Source organism: Sciurus vulgaris, assembly GCF_902686455.1.
Source record: "Sciurus vulgaris genome assembly, chromosome: 8".
NCBI lineage: Eukaryota > Metazoa > Chordata > Mammalia > Rodentia > Sciuridae > Sciurus > Sciurus vulgaris.
This window is the reverse complement of record NC_136468.1, coordinates 35746650-35766209: the sequence shown is the minus strand read 5'-3', so window position 1 is coordinate 35766209 and position 19560 is coordinate 35746650. Positions and strand designations below refer to the sequence as shown.

Sequence of the window (19560 nt, the reverse complement as noted above, 5' to 3'; positions counted from 1 at the left end):
AACCATTAAGATGGGCCTAACACTGTCAAAGAGTCTATTTACATTGCTTGAATACCCTTAATTGGGAATTAAAAGATGCTAAATGCTATTCACTATTAAGAGTCAACGGAAATTACAGGTGTGAGTGGATCTAGAATACACCAGCACAGATATTCAATAACAATTCTGAAGACTGTATCATCTGGTCATCTTTACAACAGGTTTAACAAACTTTTAATCAGCCAACAAAACAGGACACTCTACCATATAGTTTAAACAAAAGTCATGAGTTATCATGGTTAGATATTTCTCATCAGTATTTAGCAGCTTTAGAAGAGAATCTGTTAAGTGTATGAAGTCGGCTACATATAGCATGGAAAAGTTTCTGAATTCTTCCTTGATCAAAAGGCTGTAAAAACAGTAAAGTAAAAATGTTTATTTAATGTGGTATCTATGTATTTGTGTCTTTTAGGCTTAAATACAATGAATTTTCCAAAATAAGTCATTCTGGTTTTCTCCTTGTAGAGCCCCAATACCTCTAAGTAATATTTTGGACATGGCACATTTTCGTTGCTTGAGGTAGACTCTTCATATATCTAGGGTTACATTCTACTTGGTAAGACACATAGATGAATATTTTCTACCCTGTGCATTACTATCAGGATAGTATGTACATGCGTTACTTTAATTTGTATGTAATACTCAATTATCATGATTACACCTAAATTATGGGCCTTTGATTATTTTAATAAATATTAAGATACATATCAAAGAAATTTCTCAGTATTTAAAAAATGCCTTATAAAATAAAACAAAGCCATTCATACAAATACTATACTGCTTATTAGAAACTGGATATTATATCTTTATAATCAATTATTTGGGCCCATAAAAAGTTTATTATTCTAACCTATTATGACTGCAGTGTCAGACAAAATTAAACTGCTCATACGATTAAATATTTATCTAGACTTATTGCTATTTTCCTATTGACATTCATTAGGTCTTCTTACAAAAGTAGTATGTTTACTTCATACTTACAAGAAGGCTCGTCTCTGGTACATTTTACCTTTTGTATTTTCTTTAAAACAAACAAAAAAAAAAACAGGCCCACAAAAATTAAATCAGTACTTATTAGAAATGGATGACAAACAGAGAAATTATAAACACCAAGGAATGAAACCTTGTAAAGCAAACACAGGCAACAGCAAGGCATGGCACCACCATCCTCTGCAGAAAGGAGGGAACCAGGCTCACACTCCAGTATCAGTCGGTCTCTCCAACACACACACTCTCATACACTCTCACAATGACTCACAGACTCTCACACACACTCGTATGCACACATATTCTTACTCTCTCTAGATCTCACCCCTAGGGTCATGGTTACTGCTACTCTTCTATGGACACAAACATGCACATATTGATCGGTTTGCTATTCTTTATGTTTTGTCTTCATTTTTCTTTTTTCACCACAATTCTTGACTTTGGGAAGACACAATTGAAATATATTTTCCAACTACCTTATATAGACATAGAAATAATCAATTATGGACATAATTTTCTGGGAAATCCTATTTTAATGAACTGAAAGATAAGGTATTTTATTTGGAAATTTTCTCACTCTTTAGAACACTCAAGAATCTTCGAGTTCTTATTCTAAAGACAAATCAGTGTCCTTGTTTTCTTAGAGAGCTGCAAGATATTTTAAAAATCCTTACCAAAAATGCTTTATAAATGCCATGTATTCTTAAACTTTAAATGTTAGATGTTCACTATCCTTTCCAATTTTCTCTAGCACAGACTTATTTTTATAAATCCTGCTATAAATATGGGGAAAAATAAATTAAACCACCATGAGACTATATTGCCTGAAATTCCCAACAAGGATAAAAATGGTAATACTTGGTTAACTGGTTTAGTAGTGACAGAACAGACCTATATTCACACAGCACTCTAATGATGTTAGAAAAAGGCATTCAGCTTTACAGTGTCCCAAATGTTAGTGAGGGTAAGCACTGGGCACAACACATCAGGGGAGGGAAAAAAGAACATGCAATGGCAGAGGGAGAGGTGTTGAGAACAGCTTCCGGCATCAGCTTCAGAAGGTGAAGGTTAATGTCACAGCCCAGATGTTTCTTGTATTCTGGTTTAGCCTTCAAGCCAATCGTATATGAGAATAATTTTTAGAATATCTATTTAACTAAAGAAAAAAAAAACTGAACCAAATTGAATAAAATATGCCAAATAAACAATAGCAATAACAAAAAGAAAACAGAAAATTCCAAGGGTATGGGAACTCAGCAGCCTAGAGTCTTCTAGTTTAGGCTTCTGTTCATCTAACTCAAACATGTTCATTTGACAAGTTCAGAAGGAACAAGACATTCTAATTCATTTAGAATTTAAAACACTACTTTAAAATTTAACATTTGGCCATAAAAGTTGCCAACAGAGTTTGGGTATTTGACAATGCAATCCATTAAAATGGTAATTTCTGTCATTCCAGTCAGTCCTCCTCTGAACTTTAACTGAGTTTTAACTGTCAGAGACAGAAGCTGACAGGACACACAGGGTTAGAGATTTTAAAGATCATAGGATCTGGAGTTTCTCCAAGGAGGGAGAGGTAGTGAACTATTGTTTTAAAACTCATCAGGCAAGCTTAAGACATCCTTTGGTTTGAAAGTACTGTAATTTTCTGGCTTAGTGCTTTCAATCTTGGATGACAAAGCTAACAGTTCAGAGAGAATTCACTCTGTCCAGTGATATCTAGAAAGAGGCAGAAATGGACTAATTTTGCCTTCTTACAATAAATTCGGCACGCTTTTTCATGGAAATGGGGACACCTGCTAGGTATTTGGCAGTTGTGCTCTGTCCCCATGTCCTTCTCTTAGCAACTACAATGGCATTAGTGGGTGTTTAGAAGGTTAATACCCTCCAATGGGCTTATGGCCTGGAGAGGAACAAGCTCGCCCAGGCACAGCCAAGTTAAGAAGCGGGATGCAGGGAGCTTTGGTGCTTCCGAGTTGCAATGGGTGCAGTGGCAAAAAATGGGGCAACTGGTTTGGGGGTGTAGCTCAGTGACAGAGCACTTGCCTTGCATGCATAAGGCCCTGGGTTTGATCCCCAGCACCATGGGGAGGGTTGAGGGGGGAATCTAAATGGAATGCAGAGTTGAAATCCTATATATCATTCGGAAAGTTTGGGCTGACCTACAACCACAGTGTATACAGTTACACACCACCATCACCTAAGTGCAGTAACATTTCCAACCCCCAAAAGAGAAGGTGCTCAGTAAACACTTGGCTGAAAGACTAAAGTCCTCCAATGTCTCCCTTCTCCCCTAAAAAGCCACATCTCACAACTGAATGGTAAAGAAACCTTTTATTTCATCAAAGGTAATCCTGCAAAGTTCTGAGAATACTTGGCTGAATAGCAAAGTTAGAAAACAGAAAACAAGGAACCAATTTCATACATCTTCACTGGTATTTCATTGGAACCACTACTTATATTCTCTTTGACTCCTTGAACATAAGCAAAGGGCATTTTTCAGAGTGGTTCTGGTTCCTTTATCCAAAATTCCACAAATATACAACATATTAAGAGTTCTCCATCTTTGAAAACTTAAAATCCTGCTGACAAAATGCTCCTCAATCATAAATGTTCATTTTAAAGCTTCTCTGTTGGAACCGAAGGACATCAGTGGCTGGATCACAGACCACAGTGTGGACCAAGGCAACAACTGGCAGAACCTCAAAGTATCAAAGTATGGACAGGAGAATCACAAGTTCAAGGCCAACCTTAGCAACGCAGAGAGGTCCTAAACAACTCAATGAGACCCTATCTGAAAACAAAAAACCAAAAGCAATGGGGATGCAGCTCAGTGACAAAGCGTCCCTGGGTTAAACCCCAGTACCAGAATAAAACAAAACACTGACAAAATTTATGTATCTGGAATGTGTTTTTAAGTTTACAATCTGAGCAGTTATGGTAAAGATCTGCCACTGCTCCAAATGTTTCTGGAACTTGAATTTTACAACAACCTAAAGATCTTACAGTACATTCTCTGCATGGTAGAAATTCTTCTGAATGGTAGAAAAACCCTTGTTCTGAGAATCGGTTTAAATTGTGAGAAACAGACAACATTATTCCAGTCCATGAGGAACAATACCATTTTGAATGAAAAATATGGAATGTTAAATGCCTATAAAGACATCATAAAATACTACTAATGTCAATTCTAAAACAAACTCCCTCCCTTAAATGCTGCAAACACCACCACCACCAAGACAGTAATATCACCTCTATTTACTGACCACTGATGCTGTTCCAGGCTCACTATCATGCTTTGTGACATTTCTGATCTTCCTAACAGCCACCCTCCCCATGAGTAGTGTAAGCTCCATATTAAGGGAGAGAAAATGTGTTCAGTGTGGAAAAAAATCACCCAAAATGCAGTTGTAAATGGCAGAGCCCAGATTCCAACACAGATCTGAGTAACTTCAAATGCTATTTCCAATTTTCAATTTTGCTCCTTGAAATATGGATATAGCTTGCCAAAGATTTTAATTTGAAGGACACTGTTTATAATTAGATAAATAAGTTCTGGTGTACTGACCTAATTACCCCATAATCAAGTATAGTGCTACTTGTTTTTCAAATTCCCACTCTTAAGTTTTAAATGAGATACTCTTCAAACTCTCCTTTAATTTTTAAAGGAAAAGTGGTACCTTGCTAACTACTAAGATGCGTGGTAGAAATAATGTTACTTTAGAATCACATTTGCCCAACAAAGAACTAATCCAGCCTGGGGTGTAGCTCAGTGGTAGAGAACTTTCTTAGCATGTACAAGGCCCTGGTTCCATCCCCAACTCTGCAAAAACAAAACCAAAAATAAACAAAACTAATCCAGTCATGCCAATACAAAGCAATGCTTCCGCTAGCAACCTACAACAAAAGGGAAATAATCCAGTTCTTCTTTGTTCATCAGTCCCAGAGTCAGTGACTTCACAAACCACAGCTGTAATGGAAACCTTGCCTAACATGCCCACGTGCTGTTACCCATCTGTGCTCTACTGTTGGAAGATGATAGCTTCAAACAGGGTAAACGGCTTTTGAAATAAGCTAAACTTAGAACAGAGATTTAAAAACATTCACATTCCATTTTTGAGGGCAAGGAAAAAAACCTATTACCAAACTGATATTAAAACTCAGAAAAAAACCAATTACAGAACAAACCTAATCAATGTGATAATCCAGAAGAGTGCTAATAATGACTTAAAAATTTTTTTGATGTCATCCCAGAAGGGATAGATTTGAACATGTACTGTCTGAGGATCCATTAATATTGAGATCCTGTGAGATAAATATTTAATAAGAAGGGATATGCTTTCCTCCCGTGGAAATGTTTTAGTCTTTCTAAATGAATGGTCTTCTTGTGCTCCAAACCACTATTTTCAGGTTATTTTAAAAGAAGAAAGCACTGTGCATAACGAAATTGCAATTCATAGAGCAAGATGAATCACCATACCCTGGAGCCTTCAAAGAAGATTACAAAAAAAGAAAGAAAGGAGAAAAAAAATTAAATAAAAAATGCTTAAGGAAATGAAGGCAAGAGGGAGGACAGGCCACATTCTTAAAAGAGGGTGGAATATTCAATCCCTTTACCTGATGCTGTTACCAGGAGGCTGTCTGAGGCACCTGGGCTACAGGATGAAGCACTAACAGGGTTTATGGAGGAGCAAGAGGCAGTGGTGGTGGGAATGACAAGGGAGCTGTCGGAACATGCAGGTTGGTTCTGTCCGGGGGTTTCAGCAGGCCAGGCACCCACCTGAGACGTGGCCAGGGCTGAGACGGCACAGCCTGCGGGTGCCACAGTTAAATCTATGGACGGTTTTGGTGGCAGCTGAGGGGAGGATGATTTAGGGAGGTTCTCCTCGTTTATTACCCTGTTCCCTTGGGGCAAACTGGAGGGAGACGAAGCCACAGTTTTGTTATCAACTTTGGCTCCTGCATTCGAGGCCCTGCTGCTATCCATAATAACCTTGAGTTGGGGGTGTGGCGGAGAAGGAGTTTGAGAGAGCCCTGGCTTTTTCGGAGGGATAGGAGGAGGATTTCCTCTGTCAACTCGTGCTACACCGGGAGTCTTTAAACCCGTCCGACCAACTGCAGGGTAGGTGCCGCCGTCCCCGGTAGGGGGCACTCCAGGTCTGGGGGGAGGACCCGCTTGAGGGCTCGTAAATCTTGATAGTGCTTGGGTCACAGTATTCCGAGCTAGTTGTTTGGCCACTAGGTTGTCACGACTTGTAGGAGAGACATCTCTTGATGGAGGACTTTGGGTAGTATTTCCATTTTGGTCTGGGTCATTGGCATTGCCCTGAAATCTAAATCTAGCTGCTTGGATTCGTGGGTTCAGACCTGGATGCAAAGATGCATTGGCACATGGTGAATGTAAACTGTGCATAGGAGGAGTCTGCGAGTAATTCTGGGGAGCGGTGCCTGGTGTCTGAGCAGTAAGAGGGGGAGCACTACTGGGAACTGGGGGTGTGCTACTTGTTAGATCAGGCGTTGAGCCAGTGCTTGGTCCATTCTCCTCAATTCTGCTTGCACTTGGAGGTGGGAGAGTAGGCAGAGAGGAGGCCATCAAGTCACCATGGGAAGCCTGTCTGTCAATACCTGGTCTGACCAATGTGGCATTGGTACACACATTCCCTTTTGCATTTGCAGAAGCTAGGGCGCTCCCTGTGGAAGGCTTCGCAGGTATGGTCAAAGGCAACTTCTTCACATGGTCAGTGCTTTCTGTCACTATGTCTGTCTGGCAAGCAACAGACCTTGTCACAGGTCCTTCTGTTCCCACAGATATGGAAACCAAACGCCTATCTTTTGTCTTTCGTGGGAGAGAGAGGCTTGGTTTGCTGTCATTTCCCCTTTTCAGCTGCTCAATCATCTTCTTCATCTTGTCTATCTCCTCTTTGAGGTCAGTTGTGTGCGCTTCTTCTCGGCTCAGCTTGGCACGCAGTTGTTCCCGTTCCGTATCAAACTCAGAGAGCTGTTTTTCCATCTGAGCTTCCATTTCTGTGCTTCTCCGTTTCTCAGTGGAGAGCTCCTCTTCTAGTTCATTCATTTTCTTCTTTTCCTCCTCCAGTTTGGCCATGACTTCCTCCAGCTTCTGGGCCTCCTCTATGACTTTGCCCGAGAGCTGCTTACACTCCTTCAGAAGCATCAGGACCACGTGCTTGTTCTTGCCCCGCTCCTCCTCGAGGCGGGCTGTCAGCTTCTTGTGCTCCTGCTCCAGGGCTTGCAGCTGAAGCTTTTCCATTTCCAGCTGGAAGACATGCACAGGAAGACCCAGATTAATAAATGGAATATACTTTTTAACCATAGAAGAGCTTCTTATGAGATACTAATTAATTTTCTAATTTATACATGGTTTGGGTTAGTAAAAATGCCACATTTTCAAAATGCACTGTCATAAAAAAGACAACACTTTAAAGATCCATTAAAATGAGAAAATAGCTGCAAAGAACTATGAAAACCACCTAGGTTATGATAGAACTGTTTTAACTGGTAAAGTCAACTATAGAAAAAGAAGAATCAGATGCTTTGAATTGCAGCAGAATTCAGAAAGGGTTGTTTTTTTATTAAGAACAGAGCTCTGTGAAGGAGCTGGTGATATAAAAAAAAGGTTCAATGCTTTAAAATGACTACCTAATCTTTGAGGCATTGATTGTGAAAAACGCTGAAAAGAGAGGGCTTCAGTTAAATTCTAAGCTCCTGTATTTACTAATTGTATTACTTAGGTAAGTAATTTAACATGAGAGTCTTATGATGGTTTATTGTGGAAATCCTATGAAATCATATGTTGATTTTTTTGAAAACAAGAGAGAGCTGAAGAATTATTTGACCAGAACTATAATCAGTGTGAGGAAACCTAAAGTCTGGTCCTGTTGTCTACTGGGGCCTCCCTAGTGTTTCTTGAACATGGTTCTGCCTCAGGGCCTTTGACCTTGCTGTCCTCCTAGAATCCCACCATGCTCCTGCTGAGGCAGTTCCACGCTAACAGTGTGTGCTACACATGTGGAGACCAGCTGAAGCAGCGAGTGGGGCAGAACTCCAGCCCTTCCCTACTCACCAGGCTGCCCACATGTGGAGCTGTATCTGCCTTTTCCTTCACATAAAGGTACTGACCATTCACCAAGCCACAAGCCCTGAGGCTTCCGGCTCCCGGCAAAGAGACATCTTTCTAATTGATAAAGTTAGGGAGCTTTTAAACACCTTTCCCTCTCTAGATGGGGTTTTCCCTATGCACAAAAGCACCCAAGAGCACAAAAGCCTGGCTCCTTTCAACTTCACAGTGAATCCTCTTCTCATCACACTGGTGAAGAGAACAGTCCCAGGCCCCCACTGTACCTGTTCCCCTTGTTCAGCACCTACCTGGCCCTGCTAGAGTGTGACCTTGTGAGAACAGGGATTGTGGCTTCTTTGCTATGCACCCAAGACCTAGAACAGTGGCTGGCATCAGCGGTGCCTAAACTGTTGAATGAATGAACATTGTTCCACAGAAATAACGAATTTCCAAACACTGACAGATGTTCTTGGCATGTGGGCGGCCTTACAGTCGCCCTCTTCTAACATGTTCTTAAGGCGTTCTCTGTCACAAACCACAAAGGACACCCCTCCAGCTGGGGTGCAGTAATCATATTGGCCCATGTGCTTCAGCTGCTCAGTTAAGGTACTTCACTTTCCACTGGTGGTCCTCAAAGGGCTTTAAGGTTAAAATAGGTCTGCCTGGTTAAAGACAGGGAAGGATTTTTTCCCTCCTCTAGATAATAGGGACACCTCATTATCTTGTACTCTGCTTTACTGTGCTGGGGTTTTTTGTTTGTTTGTTTGTTTGCAACAAATTGAAGGTGTGTGGCAATTCAGAATTGAGCAAGTGCATGGGCACCATTTTCCCAAAAGTTCAGATGACTGTTAGCATTTATTTGCAGTGAAGTATTCTTAAATTTTAAATATTGTTTTTTTCAGACATAATGCTATCACACACACTTAATAGATAATAGGACAGTGTAAAAGTGATTTCTATAGATATAGAAGTTGTACAACTCATTTTATTTTGACACTCACTTATTGCAGGGATCTGGCAGAACCTGCAATATGTTCTCTAAAGAGTATTTGCTGAAGTTAGATTCTAATCACCAACAACAGAGGAAGGGGACATTGCATGATCCATCAGTTATGAGCATGTACCTTTGCTATGAAAATCCTCTAGTCCATTCCTCTCGGTCAGTCATAGGACCAAAGGAAGAAAACGTCTTACTGATCAACTAGGGGTAAGAGGCCTATTCCTGCTAGGTGCTTCCTGCTTTGAAGAGTAGTTGTTGAATGGCATTGAGAAATGGGTCTCACCCAGATGATCAGGAATATAGATAATTTCTCAGGAATGATGACACATTCACTTTCTTCTGTATAAAATTCTGGGATGACTTTCTAAGTAGATTAGGTAGGACCTGGGGAACAATTAGTGCAGTCACATAATATATTTATATGCATATTTTATTCATATGGGTGCATCACCAAAAATTTGACTTATTATTAAAGAATGACAATAGTATTTTATGTTAATTTCAACAAAAAATTCTTATGGCAACGTAAGAAAAATCACAAACGAGGTCAATTTTCTGCCTTTTTTATCTTTTTAAAAATTTTGATAGACTGCATCTTGATTCATTGTACACAAATGGGGTACAACTTTTCATTTCTATGTTTGTGCACGATATAGATCCACACCATTCGTGTAATCATACATGTACATAGGGTAATGGTGCCTGTCTCAGTCTTTCCTTTCCCCACCCGCTCCCTGCATTTCCCTCTACACAATCTAAAATTAATTTTCTGCTTATTGTTAAAATATAAAAATTTATCTCCGAAGGTGAAAAAAAATATATGTGCTGTTGAGTTTTAAGAGCTATTCTTATTTAATAAAACAACTACCTAGGGGTCAAGTTAATGATTTCCCTAATACCATCCAGCTAGTCACTGTCAGAACCAGAGTGATCCCTCAGGATTCTACTTGCTTCAAGTTTTTCTCACTATATCACACACTTTGCAAATGGTATTTCTGCACTATGGATCAAAACATTTTATTTTTTTTCTTAAGTCCTGGGAATTGAACTCAGGGACTCATACAAGTTAGGCAAGCACCCTATTATTGAGCTATATCCCCAGGCCCTGACCTCATTTGTAAACTTTTATTTTGACATAGGGTCTTGCTAAGTTGCAGAGGCTGGGCTCAAACTTGTGATCCTCCTACCTCGACTTCCTGAGTTGCTAGAATCATAGGCATGTGCTACCATGCCTGGCATCTTATACTTTAGAATCAAATTGAAGACAGAGTCCAACTGGAGAGAACTCTACTCATCTGTGATATTCATACAGAAAACTCTACTACTACAAAAGCAACCATGATTCTTTTGCATCTTTGTTCTTCCATCACTCGTGCCTTATAAATTCTATCTCAGACTAATACATGTCTTTTTTAAACTTCCTCCCAACAGAGAGCAGAGTACAGAAGAGATGTTATAACTGATGCTCCTACAGACACAAGACACCAAACTTAATTGAGCTCCAAGGCCATCAATCATTCTACCTGTTTAGTTTCCTCTACCATTTACTTTGGGGGACATTTCAAACTTTTGCTACTTTCCCCGAAACTTCACCCAAAGACCACTTAAAGGACTTTCAATCTCCCTGCATGGAATCCTTATCAAGACAATTTAAACTCACTCCCTTTTCATCCTGTCTCCTCCCTTAAAATAAGCTCACTTCCTTTCCTTCTTTTTTTTTTTTTTTTTTTTTGTTAATAGCCAGTCTCTATGTTCTTCCCTTCAATCTTAGAACAGTTTCTATTTGTTCAACCTTAGACTTTTCTTCAACAATTAACTTCATTTTTTTCCTGCCACATCTAGGATCTGCTCCAGCAGTAATCACATTGTACTTTATAAATATTAAATATCTATCTCTGTAAGTTCCTTCAGCTTTAAAAATTATTTTTAGGGGCTGGAGTTGTGGCTCAGTGGCAGAGTGCTTGCCTAGCATGTGGGAGGCACTGGGTTTGAGTCTCAATACCACATATAAATAAATAAAACAAGGTCCATTGCCAAATAAAAATATATATTTCAAAAATTATTTTTATAACAAAAGATTCTTTCACTATTCTGCAAAACAGTTTTTGTGTTAGAGAGACTAAGAGATGTTAGCACCAAGTTTTGATCCCAAACATCTTAGTTGTATGAACCTGATAAGTTACCACTGGGAAGATTAGTTCTGTATGGCTCCCTTGTTTGCACAATAGAGCAAAATAGTAATTACTTCATAGTAGTAAAGGAGAGGAGGCATGTATTAAAGAAAACTTCAGGAGGCCATTGTTTGGGGCTTAGCTTGTATACTAAAATGGACTCACACTAGAGATCCATATCACCAACCTGAAACTCTTTATCTAACTTGCAAGAAATAGGATTGGAGAGATAACAGCCAAATTTCTCAAACAGGCCAGTACCAATTGGCATGAAGTTCACTCTGCTTTAATTCCTACACTAAAGAAGCAACGTGATATTACCCAACCAGGAATTTTCCTATTCTGATCCCCTCCTTACAAGGGAAGTAACTTTGAAATAACCAGTCTATCACTTTTTGATCATTTATTTCTTCTTTCTTTGGATTTTCTGTCTATAAATACTCTTTTATTTAGGAGTATAATTTGACAATTCTAAAATGTGTCACAGAAAATTCCATTACCAATAAAGGAAAATATTGTTTATTAGATAACTTGCCTATAGAAGATAATTATAAGCCCTCGAAACAAAAATAAACTATAATGATTTGAATGCTCTTGAAAGCAATGAACATATTGGAAATGGTAGAGGAATAAATCCTCCTATGAGAAAGAAACCAATAACACTGGGTGGGATTTACCCTTGTGTAGCTCTTCAACTGGTGGCCATTCTCTATTCCGGTAGTGCTAGAAGCTGAAGCTGAAGCACAAAGTGCCACCTTGATCTACTTAAGGAGAGAATGGACAATGGAAGGAGGCCTGCCACAGTAAACTACTAATACACATTCATGGGGCAGACCACACACAGAACGACATGGTGGCTCCTGAATGGCCAAGGGAACACAGCAAAGACGTTGGCTGTTACCAACTGCAGAAAGACAGAGTGTAAAGTTATAAATCTCATCAGGCTGTTTACATGAACAAAATATAAATTTTTCAGAAGATAACGGAATCCAGAGTCTGTACTATAGCATTCTTAATGTTTGAAATATGATTTAAAAAATCACCAGATATGCAAAGATACTGAGGGAAAAGCCCCAGAGATTTAGTCCAGAGAAAAGCTGTCAATGGAAACTGGGCCAAAGGTGATCTATATTTGAATTAGCAGATAACAATTACAGCAGCTATTTTCAAAGAAAACAGAGTCACACCATATGGTTGAAGATTGAGAATTATCATTAGGAATAAATTATGAATATAAGGAGAAATCCAAAAGGGAAAGGCAGAGTATTTGAAACTAATGATATGTGATATGACATGAAAATAAGACAATAAAATGGTTCCCTCTGGGTTTAGAATTCCAAGAAAGAAAGGGAAGGAATAAGGAAGAAAATAGTCAGAATGAGTGAAGAAGAAGAAGAAATGAGGAGAAGAAAATATAAAACCACCAAATGGAAAAATCTAGAACTAAAATGTAAAATACCTAAAATGAAATAACTCGATAAACGGGCTTAATAGATTTGAGAAAGCAGAATAAAAAGGACAATGATTTTGAAAATACTGTAAAACAAAGAATCTAATTTGAAGAACACAGAAAAAAATGATTTAAAAAAATGAATAGCACCTCAGTGATCTCTAGGACAATATAAAGTGATCTAAATTCCAAGTAATTGCAGTTTCCAAAGGGGAATATGGAATGGGAAAAGAAATATCTTAGAAGAAAAATGGCCCCCAAATTCACACATTTTATGAAAAAGCAAACTATTAAATCCAGGAAGCTCACCAATCCCAAAGCAGGATAAATATAAAGAAAAGTATACCTAAGTATAGCATGTAAAAATGCTGAAAACTCTATGAAAAGATAAAAAAAAAATCTTAAAAGCTGTCTGAGAAATAAAGAGAACTTAAAACATAAATAAAATATAGAGAGGAAAATACTCTAAAATATAGAAAGGAAAATACTTCTAGAAGTAAAGGAAGAAATAGACAAAAATAATTTTCCTCTTATGAATAAGAAGCCTAGGTTGAATCAAATCATTAAGTGTATACAGAGCTGATTAACTCTATGAAAAGTCACCTGGCCATTGATATTTATGGATAGGAACATCCCAAAACTATAGAAGATACGGTCTTTTCAAAATGCACTTGCTGAGTTCTTGAAGCTACCTGTAAATTTCAAAAGGTGATAACCTTACTCAATCTGTTCTCTGATCATAGTAGAATTAGAAATAAAGCACAGGTATCAAGAACACCAAGATTGAAAAGTAAAACAACTTGCTTCTAAATAGTACAAGGGTCTAAGAGGAAATCACAAAGGAAATTAGAATATATTTCAAGCTGAATGAAAATGAAACTACAACATAATACACCATACCAAATTTGTGGGATGCAGTGAAAACAGCCCCTACAGGCAGCTGGACATGCTTACATTAAAAGAGTCATCTCAAATCCATCATCTGAGTTTCACCTTCAGCTAGGAAAAGATGAGCAAATTAAATCCAAAATAATTAGAAAAAAATAACAAAGAAATCAATGAAATAGAATAGACAGAGAAATAACAAAGTCAAAAGTTGTTTCTCATCGAAGAGTCTAAAATGGTTTTAAATAGCTAAAAAAAAAATTTCGAGAAACAGAAAAAAAATATGTTACAAATAACAGTAATGAAAGAAAGGATATCACAACAGAATGAACAAACAGTAAAAAGATAATATCATGTAACTTTGTGCCAATAAATTCAACAAATGTAAAAAACAATCAAATTTCTCTGAAACACAACTTTCAGAACTAGCATACAATGAGAGAGAAAATCAAAATGTCTTTGTTTTAAAGAAACAGAACTTTTTATAAAAACATTCCCCCAAAGAAAATTCCTAGCTTATAAGACTTTACTAGTAAAGTCTACCAAACATTAGCAAGAAATGGAGCCAAACTTATACACTCTTTCAGGAAAAAAGGAAGAAATGCTTTTAATTAATTTTACATACCAAAAATTATTTTCATACAAAACCAAATGTCTATTCTTAATTTACATTAAAAAAAAACTTTTCTGAAAACAGACTCAAAACTCAGCAAAATAGGCAAATCAAGCCCAGAAACATGAAAAGGTAACCTCATAAGATTCACTTCAGGAATACAAGTTGGTCTAATACTAAAAAATTAATCTGTGTAATTCATCATACTGAAAGAAGAAACAGAAAAAAACGCGATTATGTCAACAGATGCAGATAAACCATTTTACAAAATCCAAAACCCATCCAGGATTAAAAAAAAAAAAAAAAAAAACTTTCAACAAATAATAGAATGAAACATCAAGGACATAAACAGTATCTATAAAAAGCATAACTAACACTGTATTTAATGAAGAAACACTAAATATTTTCTCCCTAAGAAAGAAGAAAAGAAAATGAGACCAGGGCTCACTATTTTCAACACTGTACTGAAGGCTGTAGTCATTGTGATGATAGGGGGTGAGGGGGGGGGGGAGCAAAAGGTGGGCAGGCAGTCTGGCAGGCATTTGGAAAGGCAGAGGTAAAATGGGTTCTATTTAAATATATCATGCTTATTCACTTAGAAAATCATGTATAATATGTCAAATAGCTGCTAGAATTAGTAATTTGGAAGACAACAGGATTCAGCATTAACATACATGAATCAACTGAATACCTGTGTGTACTGATGACAACATCTGGAACAGTTATTTATTTATTTATTTTTTGATACATAATAACTTCAAAAAAATGAAAAAAATAAAACCAATAAAATAATATTATTTTCCACTACACTGGGAAATAATAAAACATTGCTAAGAGAAATGAAAAACTAAGCAAACGAAGAAATATACTATATTTGAGGGGTGGAAGACTGAATCATCAAGTCAATTCTCACAAAATTAGTGTTTAATTTAAATGAAATTTCGATTCTTGCAAATTTTTGGAGAAATGAGTGAACTGATTTTATTTTTTTATGGAAGCACAAAGGATCTAGAATTGTCAAAGCAACATTGATAGACAAACAAATGTTAGAAGACCTCCAGCCCCTGTGCTTAAGAATTTACTATGAAACCACAGTCCTCATTTTCCTGGCTGAAGTTCTGGCAGAGGCAAGACTAATCCATGATGAAAAATTAGTCTTTAGAGGTTGCCTGAGTTGGGGAGGAACTAAGTAGTGAAGTCCTTCAGGACATTTCTTTCTCTTTTCTTCCTTCCCTCCCTCCCTCTCTTTCTGTCTTGGTACTGGGGATTGACTCCAGGGACACTCTATCACTAATTTATCCCCAGTTCCTTTCCTTTTCATTTTTTATTCTGAGACAGGATCTTCGTTAAGTTGCTAAGGCTAGCCTCAAACTTGGGATCCTCATGCCTCAGCCTCCTGAGTCACTGAGATTATAGGTATGCACTACCATGCCCAGTTTCTCCAGGAAACTTTTTCTAGTGAAGGGAAGATTCTATATCTTGTTAGGTGGTTTGCTTTCAAAACTCATCAATGTGTACTCTCAAGACACATCTTTTTCTTAAAAAATAGCAAACAAAACTTGGGAGGCTGAGACCTAAGGATCACAAATTCAAGGCTAGCCTCAGCAACTTAGTGAGGCCTCCAGTAACTTAATAAAAAATAAAAAATAGAAAGGGCTGAGGATGTGACTCATTGAATAACCAAAGCAATCCTTAGTGAGAAAAGTGAAGCAAGAAGCAGCACAATACCATACCTCAAATTATACTACAGAGCTATAGTGACAAAAACAGCATGGTACTGGCACCAAAAGAGGCATAAAGGCCAATGGAATAGAATGGAAGATACAGAGACAAACCCAGATAAATACGGTTATCTCATACTTGACAAAGGGGCCAAAAACATACATTGGAGAAAAGACAGACTTTTAAACAAAAGGTGCTGGGAAAACTGGAAATGCATATGTAACAGAACGAAATTTAACCCCTATTTTTTTCACTCTGTACAAAACTCATAGTGGATAAAGACCTAGGAATTACACTAGAAACCCTGAACCTGCTAGAAGAAAATGTAGACCCAATACTCCAACATGTTGGCTCAGGAATTCACTTCCTTAACGAGACTCCTAAAACATAAGAAGTGAAATAAAAAATTAATAAATGAGATGGCATCAAATTAAAAAGCTTCTTCACAGCAAAGGAAATAAGAGCATAAAGAGAAAGCCTACATAATGGAAGAAAATCTTTGCCACCTGCTCCTCAGATGGGGTATTAGTATCTAGGATATACAAAGAACTCAAAAAACTTAACACCAAAAAAAAAAAAAAAAAAAAAAAAAAAAAAATGAAAGAAAACCAAATAACCCAATCAATAAATGGGCTAAGAAACCAAATAGACACCTCTCAAAAGAAGAAATATGAACAGTCTGCAAATGTATAAAAAAAAGTTCAACATCTCTAGCAATTAGAGAAATACAAATTAAAACTACACTGAGAGGTCATCTCACTCCAGTCAGAATGGTTATTATCAAGAATACAAGTAACAATAAGTGTTGGTGAGGATGTGGGAAAAGGGTGCATTCATATATTGTTAGTGGGATTACAAATACTCTGGAAAACAGTAATGGAGATTCCCCCAAAACTAGAAACAGAACCATAATTTGAACCAGTTATCCCACACCTCAGTATATATCCAAAGGATTTAAAATTAACAATTAAAGAAGAATGATTTTATGACTTTTGTCAGTAAATGGAAGGATTTGGAGACCATCTGGAGACCATCATGTGAAATAAATTAATCCCCAAATAACCAAAGGTTGAATGTTTTCTCTGATATATGGAAGCTAATCCATAAGTTGGTGGTGGGGTGGATCATTAAAAAAGGAATAGAAAGAAGTTCAGTGCAGTAGGCAAAGGAGAATGGAGGCAAGGGAGGGGAGATAGGTAAAGGAGAGACAGTGTAATTAATCTGACATAATTTCCTATGTGCATATATGAATATACCACAGTGAATCTCACCATCTTGCATATCTACAAGAAATTAATTTTAAAAAATAATTATGGTTAAATGGCAGAAAGATCAGTAGAGCAGAGGGAAGGGAGCAGGGGGTGGAGGAGGGGAGGGGAAGGAAAGGTATTGGGATCAGAATTAGAAAAAGGTATATTCCATTCCATGCTATATAATTATGTCAAAATGGACTCCAGAGTCATATATAACTAAAGAGAACCAATTTAAAAAGTATAAAAAAGAAAAAGAACATAGTGCTCCTGGGAGAAATAACTAATTCTTTGGGTTGGGTTAGAGAAAATAAGAGTTTGGAGCATTCTAATGCAGAAAGCAAAAAGTACTCAAGGAATCATGGGAAAATATCAAAAGGAGCCAATGGTAATCTGGGATGATTTTGATCAGTAAAACAGATAATAATATCAGATGGATTTCTAACTCACTGAATATGAAATGTGATAATAAACAATGAATGGAGAAGGAAAATCCATTCTTTACAGTAAATGTGAATAACAAATGTGGAAGGAATGGTTGGGTTGAAAAATCATCAGTGATTTCTAAAACTATGGGTAAATAAATATGTAATGAATAAGATGATATCTGCAGAATCTCAAGGAGTTCCTTTAAGTTACTTATTAATTGCAAAAGAAACAATAATAACTGATCAGTGGGGAAAACCTGGCAGCCAACACCTTAACCAGATAATCAATGTTCAGCACCAGATGATTTGGTTGGGGAAACATCAAAATCATATGCTTTTGAACTCTCATGGTAACAGATAAAGAATACAATATCACTTCTGTGGTATTCCCACCCAAAATGCACAAACTTCATCTAATCAGTAGAAAGCATTAGACAAACTGCAATTAAGGTTTTACAAAATACCTAGCCTGTGCTTTCCAGAAATAACAAAGTAAAAAGTAAAAAATGGATGAGAAACTGTTCCAGCTTAAAGGAGATTAAAGAGCCATGACATCTAAATGCAATGCACAACCTCGAATTAGAAAAAATTCTATTAAAGGTTTTGTTGGAACAACTGATGAAAAATTAATGTTTAGATTACATAAAATACTGTATCAGTGATAATCATCATGATTTTTTAAAGTGTATTGTTATTAGGTCAGAGATTATCCCTGCATTTGGGAAAAACAATTTATCTCTAATTTACTTTGTCCACCATTTCAGAAAAAAGCATGTGTTTGTGTTTGTGTAGAGGAAGGGAAGGGAAAAGAATAAAGTAAATGGGGTAAAATACAAATAACAGATTTAACTAAAAGGTGTGATATTGTACTATTACAATTTGTTCTACAAATTATATCAGAAAAAGTTTAAAAAAACTAAGCTGTACTTTGGAAGAAAGCTACACTGTAAGAAAAAAAAAAAAATCATACAAGAAATAGAAATGGTAACCCTTTACAGATAAGGAAGAATCTCTCTTAAGTCTCAAAGATAAAAAATGAGGAAGACCAAGAAAGAATGACTTTCTTATGCATTGAGGAAGTTCTGACTCATCAAAAAAAGGACAAGTCTGAAACCCACTGAGAGACAACTACAAGAAGGGGAGAGAATCAGGTGATGTGGGGGATTTATGTGTCTGAAGCATTCCCATGGAAAGGTAGGCAAAGCTACTGTAGGGAGGGAAAGCCATCCAATAAGTTTCCAAAAAATAGGTACCAAGTAACACTGAAGGTAGAATGACATTTCATTAAAAATGTAATAAGATGGTAAAGCGCTTGCCTAGCATGCAGGAAGTCCTTGGTCTGATTCCCAGCACCACATCAAAAAAAAAAAAAAAAAAAAAAAAAAAAAAAAAAAAAAAAAAAAGGTAAATATTGATGCCATGTTTTTAACAATTTTAATATGGTGAATTAATATTGAAATTATTATTCTTTGTTGTTGCTCAAAAACCTGGTCCCAATTTTACTAAGTTTTATGAGCCCAGAAAGTTCCTCAAACTACCAATACATGTATTTTCTGCTACTGATCAAACTGAAAGATCTTAATTCATTGGTTTACATTTCCTCAGATTTATTCTCCATAGTATGTGGGAAACTGGCCCATTTTAAGCAAAATCCTTTTCTGATCCTTATTAATATATTCTGACTGTTTCTCAAACACTTAGCCTTAATGTTGTTAGCTCTTTGTGGGGCATGAACTGGATCCGTCTTCTACCCTGTAAAGGTTAATAGCTGGTTCTTTGATCTATATCACATGAACAAGTTTTTGTTTTTCTCCTCTACACTTTTGCATATTAATGGGATCACAACACCACTGGGGGAGGTATGTTAAAATTTGTATCCTTCAATCAAAAATGCTCTGAAGAGCAAAATTTTTAAAAAAATGAAACTATTAAGAATTTTT

General features: G+C 36.9%; 1 protein-coding gene across 1 annotated transcript in view; it reads right to left on the bottom strand.

Moving 5' to 3' along the window:
- CTTNBP2 (cortactin binding protein 2) overlaps window positions 1-19560 on the bottom strand; it is a 149687-nt gene that overhangs the window by 68976 nt on the left and 61151 nt on the right. The window contains 1 exon segment of the mRNA XM_079149344.1: window positions 5644-7300. Within this exon segment, the coding sequence (XP_079005470.1) occupies window positions 5644-7300 (1657 nt within the window).